The sequence below is a fragment of the Cyprinus carpio genome, chromosome A8 (genome assembly GCF_018340385.1).
Source record: "Cyprinus carpio isolate SPL01 chromosome A8, ASM1834038v1, whole genome shotgun sequence".
NCBI lineage: Eukaryota > Metazoa > Chordata > Actinopteri > Cypriniformes > Cyprinidae > Cyprinus > Cyprinus carpio.
Window position 1 is genome coordinate 14,444,428 of NC_056579.1, and position 15,126 is coordinate 14,459,553.

Below are 15,126 nucleotides of genomic sequence, written 5' to 3' on the forward strand. Positions count from 1 at the left end.
CAGATTTACTGGGTATGTGGGTGTACATACATATTTCATGATTACATGTGTGTGTACATCTATGTGCATGTATATATGACCTTAGGTCGGCATTTAACTTGAAGCAGAGTTGACAGTCGAGCCTTTCGAAAGCAAGCAATTATACATGATCCAGTGAGGACCTCTGTATCCAATTTGTAAAATAGATATGATATTTAAGAAAGTTTTATTTGTGTTTTTGTTGTTTCTTCGAATTCCTTTGTTTTGCTTTGTTTTGTTCCCAAAGTTTATGTGATTTTTAATAAAGTTTTATTTGTGTTTTTGTTGTTTCTTCGAATTCCTTTGTTTTGCTTTGTTAATTCTATATCAAACAGAAAGATTTTGGCCTGCTCAGCTGGTGAAACAGTGATTTAGCTCTAAAAAGACACACTATGTGCACAATTTGCACAGATTGAACTTCACATGCTGCGTTTTGCATTCCATGCAGTACCATCATAATTACAATACCTCCTAGCAAATCATGCAGATTTACTGGGTATGTGGGTGTACATACATATTTCCATGATTACATGTGTGTGGTACATCTATGTGCATGTATATATGACCTTAGGTCGGCATTTAACTTGAAGCAGAGTTGACAGTCGAGCCTTTCGAAAGCAAGCAATTATACATGATCCAGTGAGGACCTCTGTATCCAATTTGTAAAATAGATATGATATTTAAGAAAGTTTTATTTGTGTTTTTGTTGTTTCTTCGAATTCCTTTGTTTTGCTTTGTTTTGTTCCCAAAGTTTAGTTTTTCAGCCCAAAAAGTCATCATACAGAAAGCTGTGACAATGTGTCCTCACACCGATGTAGTGTAAATACTATATATTTGTTTATAATATATATATATATATGACAGCCAGTTTTGAAGAGATATATGAAAAGTTTGGAAAATTTTGTGGAAAGTTTTGGTTGATGTTTGGGTTTGTAAGGGAGTTTGTGTGTAGGTTTTTGTGTATTATTTCGGCTGTTTTTATAAAGGAATTTCTCTCATTCTGACATGCAGCATGAACACGTCCATCTGTACAGGGTTCCCCACACTTCCCTTGACACAAAACCATTTATTTATATCAAAATGAAATTTGAAGCATCAGATGTTGTAAAAACAATTACCTTATTATATATATTATATATACATTTTAAGATTTTTTTTTTTTATTCTTCATATTTTTGTTTTTTGTTATAAATTATTTTTTTAATATATTTTTTTTTATTTTTTATTTTTTTTTTTTTTTAAAATGACTTTTTGGTTTTTTTTTACTTGTAAAAATTTTTTAACTTTTTTTTTTTTACATTTATATTCTTAGCATTTTTTTTAGTGGGGGAAAACTATTGGCCAATGATGTAAAAAGAAATAAATAATTCTTGCTCGATAACAAGACAAAAAATATTAGCGAGAATACTTAAGTGAATTAAAATCCTATTTGACTAGCGAGTACCGCCATTGGCAAGATGGCTTTGAGATGGTACATGTTTGCAAGTTCTCTTTATTGTTCCGTTGGGGGGCGTACTGTCCGCCTAAGCTCTCCCTCTTTGCCCTTTTATCTTCTACCTGTGTGTATTTGTTTCTCGCTAGCTTTGCTATCTCGTAAGCTGTGACTAAGGAGATGTGTTTCGGAGGTGCACCTCGTGGTTTATTTACTTTTATTTTGATGATTTACAGTGGTTAAAGTTTCAGAGTGGCTGTGTGCTGTAATAGCAACTCTGCACTCAGGGTTGCACTTCAGAGCATTAAAATGTATGCAAATTGATGGCAATATTTGCCAGCGACCCTCATAATTGGCTAGCTGATGGCTTAAATAAATAGCAGTCATATACTGTACTCACACACATGTATATTTACACACACCCAAACCTGGCAGGTCTGGTGTGGTGAAAGGGAAATAAAGGTGGTATACTGCAAGGAGCCGCACTTCAGCGAAATGAGTAACATGTTTTTCTTTAAGTTATTTATCGCCAGAGTGCTTTTGGAAAGAAAGGAAATAAATAAATAAAACTAACAGCACTCATCAGAAGCTACAATCTCCAGCTCTCAAGGTGCTGCAGAGATTTAAGGCTTTACAAGGTAGCAATGTAAAAACCTTTGAATGTTCAGCACCAGTGGTTTCAAAGGACTTGTTTGAAGTTGCTTTAACTGCTGAGAAACGACGAACTGGAGAGGTGGCTCCGAAGAAGCCTGAGTTTTCAAAACAGGAGTAAGTAAAGTAAGGAGTAAGTAAAAAAAAAAAAAAAAAAAAAAAAAAAGAATTTTTAACAACCTTATTTCACCCTTTTTTCAAGAACATTTCAGACCAAAGATATTTTTGTTTTTTAACTTTTTTTGATGTGTATAAACCATGAAAAGGCAACAGAGATTTACATCGTAACAACAACAACAAAAATCTGACACTGTTTGAAGTTTTTCCTTAAATCTGCTTATTTGGTAAAACTATTTTTTTTTCTCACTTAAAGATGAATGTGTGTAGTTTCTGGGCCACAAACGAGATTAAACAGAATTGGAGGGTGGGGGTGTATTTATAAACATTTGCAGTTATCTTTTATTTTTACATTTTTATTTTTAATTTTATGTGCTCATTTTTATTTTTATTTTTTATATTTCTATATATAGGTTTTTATTTTTTTTTATTTTAGTTTTTGTAATTTTACAACTTTCCAAGGCAACATTTACAATTTTCATCTAGGTTTTTCAGTTATTTATTTCAGCTTACTTTCAATTACTAAAAACTATTTTCTAATGATTTTAGTTTTAGTTAACAATATCAGCACTTTCTTTAATCATTCCGTTAGCATTTTATATACATGTAACAATAAATAATAATGATGTAGTGATTATATATTAATTCATCCAATGATTAATGTTCATATTCTTACTGTGATCATAATGTCTTAATACTAGGATTTGTTCAGTGTTAAAAAGTAAAAGTCAGCAGGCAAGTGCTTCGTATCCCATCTGTCAAGATTTTTGGAAGGAAACCTTGTGACATTCTTGGCCTTCTTTAGCCTCTCTAGTAGAGTGTTGACGAGATGTGTATGCTCTCATCCTCAGCTATATTTACAAGGCTTCTAACAGCCATGAAGGGCTCTTGACTGTTTCATGGCAACTTGGGCCACTTGGGAATCCACTTAATTCGGAGTGTTCTGGTTGCTCAGATCCTGCTACTGGGAATCAGAGTCCAAGCACACATGACCAAATATATTTGACACTTTGAACATCTACAGAACCTTGAACATAAGAATTTTTTTATGCAATTTTTTGATTGGATAACAAATTATAGGCAATCATTTCTTAAAAATAACAATATAAGAACAGTAAAAGTTTTTTCTTTTTTTTTTTTTCATGCACAAACATTTTAGACACTACAGAAAGACACGTTCCCTTTTTACAAGCTTTTTGTCTCCCTCATACATGCATTGTCTCTGTTTCTGTCTCTCAGTTGGTGCTAGCTCACAGCTAGGGCTTGAGAGGAATGTGTAGCCCCTGGCCTGCTGCTGAATCAAAAGCAAGCAGTGAGAAACCTGCTGGAAATGGGGCTTGCTGATTTGATGTGCGTGGCAGGGCTGCTTTGAACCCCAGTTGCTGGGTGTGCAGATAAAAACTACATTACCATCCTGCTCATTTTCTAAAGATCAACATCCTGCAGCCACAGAGAATGGTGTGCAATCAGCCTGCACTAAAGCACCGACATGCTATGATTCTATACTCATTGCCAATCATATCTGATAACAGTAGCCAGTTCTCTGGCAGCCCTACCTCCTATTAATGTTCTGCATACTGCCGGTCACATTTCAGTGCAGATCATTACCAGTGCATGACTGAACATTTTTCATCAACATGGCCTTTGGCAGGGATTCCCAAACTTTTCTGTCAGCTGAAGACCTTTGACCTAAAATATTTACTTAAAAAAATTCCATCGAGACTTTAAGTTAGTATTTCAATAATTCAACATCATTTGAATGTTACGGCCCTAATGTAGGTTATTGGTTCATATGTATAAACATTAATAAAATATTTCTTCATCTTTTTTATTTTACATCTTAATGATTTAATTAGCTTTTCATCAACCCATGAACCCCCTGCAGTTCCCTCACAAATGTATTATACAATTTATTGTATAAACTTATACAACATTTATTGAAAAGTTTACTCGTTCAAGCAAACTTAACGGATTACATTAACAGTTTGTCACAATGAACGAGTCTTGAGATGCAAGTGTGAGTGCTAAATAGGTTTAATAAAGACACAGCAAGCAGTGAGAAGAGAAGACGATTGTAATCAAAACCTCAGTGGAAATCAGTCCAACACACTCTAGAAGCTGTGAGTCTCCAACCCAGTGCAGGTGAGTCCAATGTGAGTGAGGAATAATCCAAAACTGGCTGGACGAGATCTGGAACCACGAAGAACTGAACAAAGCGACAGGACAAGAATTAACGAACCGACAACACAACCAGAAATGCCAGCCAAATATATAGGCAGCGCAAACGAGCTGCAGCTGGGACGCTCTGATTAGACTGCCAGCTTCGATACTAGGTAACGAACGCACACACACCAGACACAGATGCAAGATGAACACACAGACCCATGAACCGTGACCATACCCCATCCCCTAAGAACACCTCCTATCACTCTCAGGAGAACCTACCTGGCGATTGAAATCATCGATAAGGAAGTGGTCCAGTATGTCTCTAGCAGGCACTCAACTCCTCTCCTCAGGACCGTAACCTTCCCAGTCCCCCAAGTACTGAAATCCTTGTCCCCTCCACCTCGAGCCCAGAATACGTTTTACTGAATAAGCTGGTTCCCCATCTATGAGATGCGGCGGGGGGAACCGGGACCGGCGGATTAATGGGTGACTGAAAAATGGGCTTTAATTTGGATACATGAAACACCGGATGAATTCTCCTGTACACCGGAGGGAGTTTGAGGCAGACTGCCACCGGACTAATAATTTTGGTGACAGAAAAATGGGCCAATAAATTTGGGAGCAAGCCAATTACTGACAGATCGGAGAGGAATATTTTTAGATGAAAGCCACACTTTTTGACCCACGACGTAGACGGGAGGCTTCAACCGGTGGCGATTGGCCTTAAATTTGGGAGCAAGCCAATTACTGACAGATCGGCACCCCTCCATACTTGGAAAAAGTAATGGTCAGACGGAGAGGGTCAGTAGAACGAATGTTGCGATGTTTGGCTTCCAGGTACGTCAGGCTCTCATTGGTTGAGTATGCACATAACTCGTTACCAACGGGCCTACATTTTGGGCAGTTTAGGGTACCCACGACTTTTTCAGACACACCATACTTGGAGAAAATGGTCTTTTTGTGGTGGAGAAATGTACCAGTCTAAACTACACTCAAAAGGGCCGATCACCACAGCCTGAACTTTGTAGAATCCATGTGCACCCCCTCAGCCGAGATGGTATCCCAAAAAACGAGACTGTATGTGCATTTCTCCACCTCAAAAAGACCATTCTCCCATGAAGCACTCTGCTGGCTCCAAGAAAAGTGGTGGCTGAGTACCCTAAAACACAAAATGCGATAGGGTAGCTTGGTGAGAAGCAACCATGAGAGCTGCTCGCAAGAGAACATTCGTTCTAAATCTTGGTTGGCCCTCTCCGTCTGACCATTACTCAGGGGATGAAACCCAGAAGACAGACTAACAACAACTTACTTACAAAACTCCCCAAAATTTGGAAACAAACTGAGGCCCTCTGTCAGAGACCACATTCATCGGGAGGCCATGTATGCGAAAAACGTGGTCGATGGCAGCAACCGCTGTTTCTCTGGCAGACGTAATTTAGGCAGAGGAATGAAATGAGTTGCCTTCGAGAACCGGTCCACCGCGGTCAAAACCACCATGTTCCCCTGTGAGGGTGGGAGCCCCATAAACAAAATCTAAAGAAATGTGGCACCAGGGTCTCGAAGGAACTTGGTATGATTAACCCCAGGATGGCGAGGTACCTTGATAATGACCTCATCTGATAACTTTGGACCTTAAACCCTCTGGTGCAAACAAACGACCCGGTGGGCATCCGGGTGGAGGCATTACCCCATGAGAGGCCATGCGGACCTTTGACTCAATTTCCCACGTTAATGCAGAAATAAAAACCTTCTGCGGCACAATGGGCTCGGAAAAAGACGGGTGCTCCAAATTATCAAAATTACAGGATAACGTGTCCAGTTTGATTTTTTTGAACCTGGACGATAAGAAATAGAAAAATCAAAATGACAAAAAAAAAATAATAATAAAAAAAGAGAGCCCACCGGGCCTGCGTAGAGTTTAATCTTTTGGCGGACTTGATGTATTCAAGATTCTTGTGGTCGGTCCAAATGACAAAAGGAACCCCCGAACTCTCAAACCAATGACGCCACTCTTCTAAGGCAAGCTTAACTGCCAACAACTCAATGTCACCAATGTCATAATTATGCTCAGCAGGAGACAAACAGTGAGAAAAATACACGCAAGGATGCACCTTGCCGTCCGTGAGGGAACGCAGGGATAAGACCGTGCCAACCCCCACCTCTGACGCGTCAACCTCCACCACAAACTGCCGGGACGGATCAGGCGCAACAAGGATGGGAGCTGAAATGAAGCAGATTCTGAGTTTGGAAAATGCAGCATGTGCTGCACTGGACCACCTGAAAGCAGTCTTGGTGGAGGTTAAGGCAGTCAAAGTAACGGCTAGCTGGCTGAAATTGCAAATAAATCACTGGTAAAAATTGGCAAAGCCCAGAAACCTCTGCAGGGCCTTGCGGGAATCTGGGGTTGGCCAGCTCACCACAGCCTGAACTTTGTCGGAATCCATGTGCACCCCCTCAGCCGAGATGATGTATCCCAAAAAAGGAACAGACTGTGCATGAAAAACGCATTTCTCCACCTTCACAAAAAGACCATTCTCTAACAACCACTGAAGCACTCACCTGACGTGTGGAACATGTTCCTGGAGAGAATGAGAAAATCAGTATGTTATCCAGGTAGACATAAATGAACTGATCTACCATATCTCTCAACACATCATTGACGAGTGCTTGGAATACCGTGGGGGTGTTACAAAAGCCGAAGGAAAGAACAAGATTTTCAAAGTGCCCCCTGGGGGTATTAAAAGTGGTTTTCCATTCATCCCCCTCTCTTATGCGAACCAAATGATAAGCGTTACGGAGATCCAATTTCATGAAAAATGACGCCCCCTGCAGGCGCTCGAAAGCCGACGACATCAATGGTAGAGGATTAATATTCTTCACCGTGATGTCGTTCAACTCTCGATGGTCAATACAGGGATGAAGAAAGCCGTCCTTCTTCACAAAAAAGAAACCCACACCAGCTGGACGGAAAGAGCGGCGGATAATCTTGGCTGCAAGAGAATCAGATATATATTTCTCCATGGCCTCCCTCTCCGGGTTGGAAAGCAAATATAATTTGCTTTTAGGCGGAGATTTACCTGATAATAAGTCTATTGCACAGTCATAGGGACGATGTGGTGGTAGAGAAGCATCCCGAGACTTACTGAACACTCCCTTCAGGTCGAGGTACTCAAGTGGCACATTAGACAGGTCAGTGTGATCATCCTGAAACACAGAACAAGACAAAGGAGAACCTGCAGACAACAAACGGGAAGCATGACAATATTCGCTCCAAGCCAAAACAGCATTCTTTCCCCAGTTTATATGGGGATTGTGGAGCACCAGCCAGGGATGCCCCAGAACCACAGGAGCAGCGGAAGTGTGTCAGAAGAAAGTCAATATTCTCTGAGTGTTGTCCAGAGGTGATGACTCTTAATGAGACAATGGCATGCATGACGGAGGGTAAAGGCTGACCATTCAGTGCAACCACAGAGATGGGCTGAGAGAGGACCACCATAGGTATCTTGAGAGTTTGAGCGAGACTAATGTCTAAAAAAGTTACCCTCCGCTCCCGAGTCCACTAAAGCCTCACAATCATGAGTCAATGAATGCATTCTTAGCCTCACTGGAAGATGAGTGACTGAGAAAGAGGATTTGTTTAGAGTAATCCCACACATCAGTAACATCTTACCTACTGGCGGGCACCGGTTTTTACTGGACACTGCAGGGCGATGTGGCCGGCAGGTCCACAATATAAACACAGTCCCCTTTCCCTGCATCTCTGCTTCTCCTGCTGCGAAAGACGAGACCTGCCCATCTGCATGGGCTCGGGATCTGGAAAAGAGAACACAGTTTTGCCAGTGACTGATGGAAAGTGACCCTGTGGAGTGACTGGGATTCCCCGGAGTGTCACAGACCCATGAACCATGACACAGTTTGTTTCTTTGTCTGTTTAGAATTTAATTCAAAACAATTAGGGCTTCAAAATCTTATTAATAATCAAGATTATCACAATGGCATAATTAACTAATCGTAAAAAAAAAAAAGTGTTGTTGATTACTGAATTTCATTTAGGTATGTTTTCCTTGCATCACAGTTGTGTGCATGAATCCAGTGGCCAATCAGAGCTGTTTGATTTAATTTATTTGTTAATTTGATTACATTTTTTACAGTTTAAGTTTCAAATGATTGACAAGGATTTAAGTATCTTTTATTTTTCACTTCTGTTTGCAGTAGGACACAAAAACTAATTTAGAAGAAATTTACTTGACATTCGAAAAGAAGCTTTAGAATCCAAATGACGTTATGCGATATTGCATGCTTATAATGTAGATGGCGTAACAACTGATATGCACTGCAAGTGACTGACCTGAGAATTTGAGGACACTATGATCAACAAGGTGTTGACATGGTGTAAATAAAAGGTTTATTCTGCAACATGGCCAGCTTTGTTGATTATAATGAGAGTTCAGAAGTCAGGGCTCAAATAGCTGCTCTGTGTGAACTTACAGCATCAGTGATAATGCCATAGTCACATTGCTTGCTTTTGGTTTATGTTTTATTTTTTCAAAATTTGAATAACACTTTTGTATTTAATGATAAGATGGCAATGTGAAATTGACTGTTTAGGCACTGTTTTGATTTGCAGTTGAATAAAACTGCAAAAGTAGTTTAGGATCACAGGTTTCATCTTGTTTTGGATGTGGGCAGAGAATACATCATCCAGTTTTTTCTGTGTTTCTGTCAAAATCGTTCAGCCCTACTCTCTCCCCTAGTCAATCTAGTATTTGTATTTGAAATAGTCATATACTCAACCTCTGCTATGCTGCATCGTGCACAGATACACATTTTTGGGTTTGTATCTTTACATGCCAGCACAATCTTTCGGGAGGTTGGTTGTAGTTGACTTTTCCGTCTCGCTTCATCTCATAGAATTATTTTAGCATAAAATGTTCTGATTAATCCTTAGCACGGTATTTTGACACTTTTGCCTTTCCCTTTCTGCAACTTACCATTGCTCACCATTGCTTTTTTATATATCATTACAGTAATATTTCCCTAAGGGGTAATTCCAAACTTCAAATTTAGCTGGCCTCCTGTAGCTGTGTTCAGTCTCAGACTCATTATTTTGTACATTCATGTGCTTTAGCAAGCTCCAGGCCAGAGTTGCTGCACCAAGTATGAGTACTTATCTAAAAACTGTTTTTTTTTTTTTCCTCAACTGTAGTTAGAGAAAATTATTTTTCTTAATTTATCCTGCTTTCTTCTGTATCATATTTGTTTTAGGATAACAAAAGTACTGTAGATTACAAACCTCTGTTATATCTCCTATCTTCACTAAAATGTATATTTCATTGCACTAGCAACCAGATTCTACCATCATCTTCATTTGAAGTGCTGTTGAATATGAAAATTAACTTTTTAGTTGATTGCCATGATTTTGAACAGATGTTCTCACCGAGTACTCTTACAGATGTTGGTTTTGTTTGTGTGCTTATTTTTCAGTTCACAAATGCATATGAAGATAATTAGTCAAAATTTCAGCCTCATTTTATCTAGGAACTAAAGTTTCATTATTCAGTAGAAGAAGAAAAAAACATTTCTGCCTGATGGATGCATGTACTTTTTATGTAAAAACTAAAAACTGATGGACATTTAACTGAGCTAAACTAGGTATTGCAATCCAAATTCAAAATATTGGAGAGGGTTTTTTTCACCCGGCTCCTCCTCCTCAGGCTTGACGCTCATGCAGGTTGCCAGATTGATGACACAAACAGGAACGAGCACACTTGGCAGTGAATGAAATGAAATACGTTGTGTTTTTCGCCAACTGGCAACCGGGGTGCAGAAATACAATTGGGTAAACTGGCAGAGGGCGGGTTTCACAAACCAAAACAAAGATTGCCATTCCGGCCCCGAACGCACATTTTCAAAGGAGAATAACTGACTGTAGCATTGTTTTTCAGATAAACAAGTATGTTAACGAAGCATGTTTCTTAAATGTCTGCAAACATATTATGGTATTTTTATGCTTTAGTAAAGTCAAAATATTAAATACAGCCCCTTTTACATATCAGTGAGTTCCTCTTGGAAGGGCTGATAAATAAAATATATATTTTATGATTATTATTCATAGGTATTCATTCTGTACTTTTTGTATGTTTGGACAATGGACATCTTGCCGAATGCCATTCTTGACTAAGAAGTACATAAAAAGCTTACTTGAATAAGCTAAAATTCATTTGGATAGACCGGTTGAGATAGATCAAGCTGACCTGTTGAGATCTATCTATCTATCTATCTATCTATCTATCTATCTATCTATCTATCTATCTATCTATCTATCTATCTATAAGTTGTTGAAAGAAAGAAAGAAAGAAAGAAAGAAAGAAAGAAAGAAAGAAAGAGAAAGAAAGAAAGAAAGAATGAATGAATTACTGGTAGTCAGTAGAGTCAGAGTATTCACTGACATTTGCTTAAACTGAAGTCCAAAATCTCTGAGGTGTACATAGCAGATGAAGGAAGCAGTGCCCTTTAAATAGGATGATTATAAGAAATGTGTGGGCCAACTTGCTCTCGTGGACTTGTTTGCTGCAATTAAAATTGCAAAAAGTTTATGTGGAGCAGAGAGTACACAGCCTGCGGGACGTATGTATGTGAGTCATCTAAAAACTTTCTTTAATAAGACAGCTCATCTCGGTGGACCCCCTACAGAAAGAGAGTTGTCAGATACCTTATTGAGTGCTGAAATGCTTGGCACTTACCACGCAAAGCTGGAATGATACAGGAAGCCACAGGATAGATGAGACTAATTTTTTTAACAGTTTTCAGTGTAGCTGCAAGCCTTGAATTGTACAGATCCATCATTATTGTGGTGTGCTGTACTTTTAGAGGAGCCGCTGTCTTTTCTGGCTGTTGAATTAGCAGGAATCTGAAATGCAGAATGAACAGACGTGCTTTTGCACTGACTGTGGTGACTGGGGAAATGCAGATTTGACATTACAATTGATGGCCTTTTTTGTCTGACTCAAAGTGATTTTTTTTCCATTGTAAAAGTCTCAGTTGTTAGGATCTTGAACACCTGGATACCTCCATTTGTTTCCAGTCTGTCAGAGTACTGCACTACTAAAGATGAAGCCCTTTTTATTCAAACTACATAAAGAAATATACTGCAATGATGCATTTTATATACCGATAATTTACTGACAAATGTTGAGAGCGCATTATTGTAGCGCGAAAGCACATTCATACAATGCACGAGTGCGAATCTCTCCGCTCGCGCACAGATTTCCTTTGTTCTCGCACAAAACCAGACACACGCACTCAGATACACGCTGCTCTCGCCCGGAGAGAGTGTGGGCACTTAAAACGTAGCTCTCCTCTCACTCAAACTATGCCCTGTGTACTCTCAAATCTCTCTGTGCTCACGTGCTTTAGATATTAATTCTTTTCACACCTGAATTAAATGTTGTCAAAAGTTATCAACGCCATATTTTACAGTACAAATGGAAGGGGACAACCATGACACATTATTTCTTGTTATTATATTTTATTTCACTGAGGAGATGCTGACAATGTTTAGGTGTATCTTTTTTAAATTGTATTTTAAAATTTCACATGTCTTATGTAATTTCAAAGATGGCACAATCATCAGCCTTATTTGTTTGCTCTTTTCTTCTGTTCCTCTACAGGTGGTGAGGTGCCCTACACGACTTTGGCTACAAGGATGATGATGGGGGTTTGGTGGCTCTTTGCTCTGATAGTCATCTCCTCCTACACAGCAAATCTGGCTGCTTTCCTCACCATCTCCCGCATCGAGAACTCCATTCAGTGAGTGCACACATTTATTCAAACTGTCACTCTTGCAGCTAGCATCAAAGACTGTAATCATCTGCACAATAACAAAACAACAAACTTTCTTTAGCTTTCGATCTTCATCTCAAGTTAAATATGTTGTTGTGTAGTTCAAGGTATGTTATAGAATATGGATATAGAATATATTATATAGAATATGGAGCTCATACAATGATGATTGCGAGATGCACAAATAAACATTCCTCAAAACCCTGATACATAATATTTCATACTCAAATTTTAACATTTCTTTAAAAAAAACATGTATGGATAATCGAGCAAACCTAAGTTGATTAAGTCCAGTAAGTGTTCATCTTTAAATATTGCTCACAAAAGTTATCTTGGCAACACTTTAAAATAAGGTTCCATTAGTTAATGTATTAACTAACATGAACAAACAACGAACAGTACATTACAGTATTTATTAAACTTTGTTAATGTTAGTTAATGAAAATACATTCATTTATTGTTAGTTCATGCTAATTCACAGTGCATTAACTAATGTTAACAAGCACAACTTTTTATTTTAATAATTCATTAGTAGATTAATAATTGCTAGAAGTAATTAATAATTAATAGAAGTATTGTTCATTCTTAGTAAACGTTTGTAGTTACCATTAATGAACCTTAGTGTAAAATGTTACCATTATCTTGTTTACTTTTTTAAAGATCTTTATAAAATTTACATAAAAAACATAAATCACACAGAAATCTGTGGCAACCTGAAGTTGGACACTTTTAGAATTGTGAGGTCTTTTACTTTGGTCAAAAAAAGGGGGGTTTTAATTCTGCCCACTATGAGATGTCACTAATTAAGTGCAGTAATTAGACTAATCAGACTCACCAGTGTCCAGCAGTCATAGAGTTAACTGTTTTGTAATAGCATGTGCTCTGTGATTTCTAGTGCCTCGCATGTGGTTAATCAAATTCACCGATGACTAGCAGTGATTGAGTTAATTGTGCTTGTAACGATCCTCGTCTCCTTCATCATATAACCATGTAGGCGATTTGGAGAGGGGGCGTTACTACGGAAAATTAGAGTATTAAGTATTTATTTTTTTCAAGATGTTTATTTTTCTTTGCATTAGATTATCATTAATGAGCTTGTGCTAGATCGCTTGATTCAAGCTGTATGCACCTAATTAGGATTTCCATAAATTTAAATATTATCTTTTAATGTGTAGGTCATTACAGAAATAATTACAGCCTAAACTCTGCACCCAGGGGCCTGTTGTATTTAAAATACACAATTCAGTCAGGATGAGCTGAAAGATTTATAAGACCAACTGGGTGTTGTGCTGAGTTCACAATTACATAGTTTTGTCTTTAGAGGAGATTCATTACTTAATAGGTTTAAAGTCGGTACAGTTTGTTTAGTATCATATTCTTTTGTTGCTGTGAGAATTTTAAGCCAGACGGATAGGGGACCAAAAGGATGGAGCTTTAGTTCATCAGTCTCTTTTTATCGACTTTACTGATGCTAACCCAGTGTTAATTAAATCAGGGCAACATCAACTTATCGACAACTCTCACTTACCCCACATAGCTCTTAACCAGTGAACACAAAATCTATACATTCGCTCGTTTCATTCATCAGGCTGGTCCTCGAGGAATTCAGTGGAAAGCTTTGTACTTATTTGATATCGAATGCATTTATGTGAAACTTTTTCAGCATGGCTGGATTCTGAGGTAAGTATCAAAAGCACGAATCAATGCCTGCAGAGTAACTGTGAAAACTTTTTTAGTTTTGTTTTACATTATGCACATGCTGGCACCATGATGGCCCGGATTCAGCTGTAGACGTTTAGAGAAAGGATTTATCATCTTGTGAGTGAGGAAAACACTTCAGATGGATGTTGTTTGTACTGATTGCCATTGTTTTGAATGATTTGCAAGTTTGCGCCACTGATTTGCTGGATGTAATACAGCTTAGCAAAAAAAAAGAAACATCACTGATGTTCACTTTTATCCCAAAACAGCATGAAAATGCCATCCAGTTTGCTTTTTTTAACAGAGGAAAGTAATAAAGACTGTACGGCAGCCTCAGTGTTTGAATCTGCATTACAATGTACCCTTGGGAGGAAGCGGGTTTGAATATTCATGCATATTGTTAAATCGGTTTAGAAGTATAAAAATGGTTTAGGAAACAGATTGGACAGTGCGGCTCCATACATCCATCTGTGAACGTGAAGGAGGGCCAGGCTACAAGCTTCTCGAGATTTATTTATTTTTTCCTGCACTCTCAGTTTGCCAGCCATGCCAGTTTGCCTGCGGTCTGGCTAGTCACAGTCACTCTGTGCCATAGATGACAGTTTTCCTGGGCAAAGCAGCAGCCGTAGCATTTGAATGCCGCCAGATGGTCACCTGTAAAGGGTGTGAAAAAGCATATACACAGATAGATTGCTATTCTTGAGGTTAACTGAATTTTGCAGGAACGAGATCACATTGCTGCATTGCAAATGTTCCGCTAGTATTAAAAATTACAGAGATGGATTTAACTGCAGTCAACTGAATCTATAAATATTGCAATCTAGCGCAAATCTACAACTGTGAGTATACTTGTTCAACACTGACCCTGTTTAAAGATCCCATTTTCTGGCTTTTAGTGCATGTTATTTAACTGTGAGGTCATCTATATTCTAGTGTACTCATAAACGTAGATGGATCCAATTCTTCTCTTTCAGGAAAACAAACCTAAAATATTGAAGACTCATCCTGCACTACACAGATTTCTCCAATTAGATGCTCCACAGAGTGAGAATGTCCTCACTATTACCACCTGCACCAGACTAGAAAGATTTTTTTTCACCTTTTTTTCGCATATATAAAGTACAAACAGTACAACCAGTAATTGTGAAAATAACTGTAAAAAGTAAAAATGTAATTTATTCATGTGATGGCAGTCTTCA

General features: G+C 38.4%; 1 protein-coding gene across 5 annotated transcripts in view; it reads left to right on the forward strand.

The window, feature by feature from the left end:
* Window positions 1–15,126, forward strand: part of LOC109050830 (glutamate receptor ionotropic, delta-2-like) — a 367,305-nt gene that overhangs the window by 308,300 nt on the left and 43,879 nt on the right. For all 5 annotated transcript variants that reach the window (XR_006160661.1, XR_006160662.1, XM_042762408.1 and 2 more), the window contains exon 12: window positions 12,055–12,193. Coding sequence is in view for 3 of the 5 variants with exons in the window: in XM_042762408.1 (XP_042618342.1) it covers window positions 12,055–12,193 (139 nt within the window). In the remaining 2 variants the exon portion in view is untranslated. The remainder of the gene's footprint in view (window positions 1–12,054; window positions 12,194–15,126) is intronic.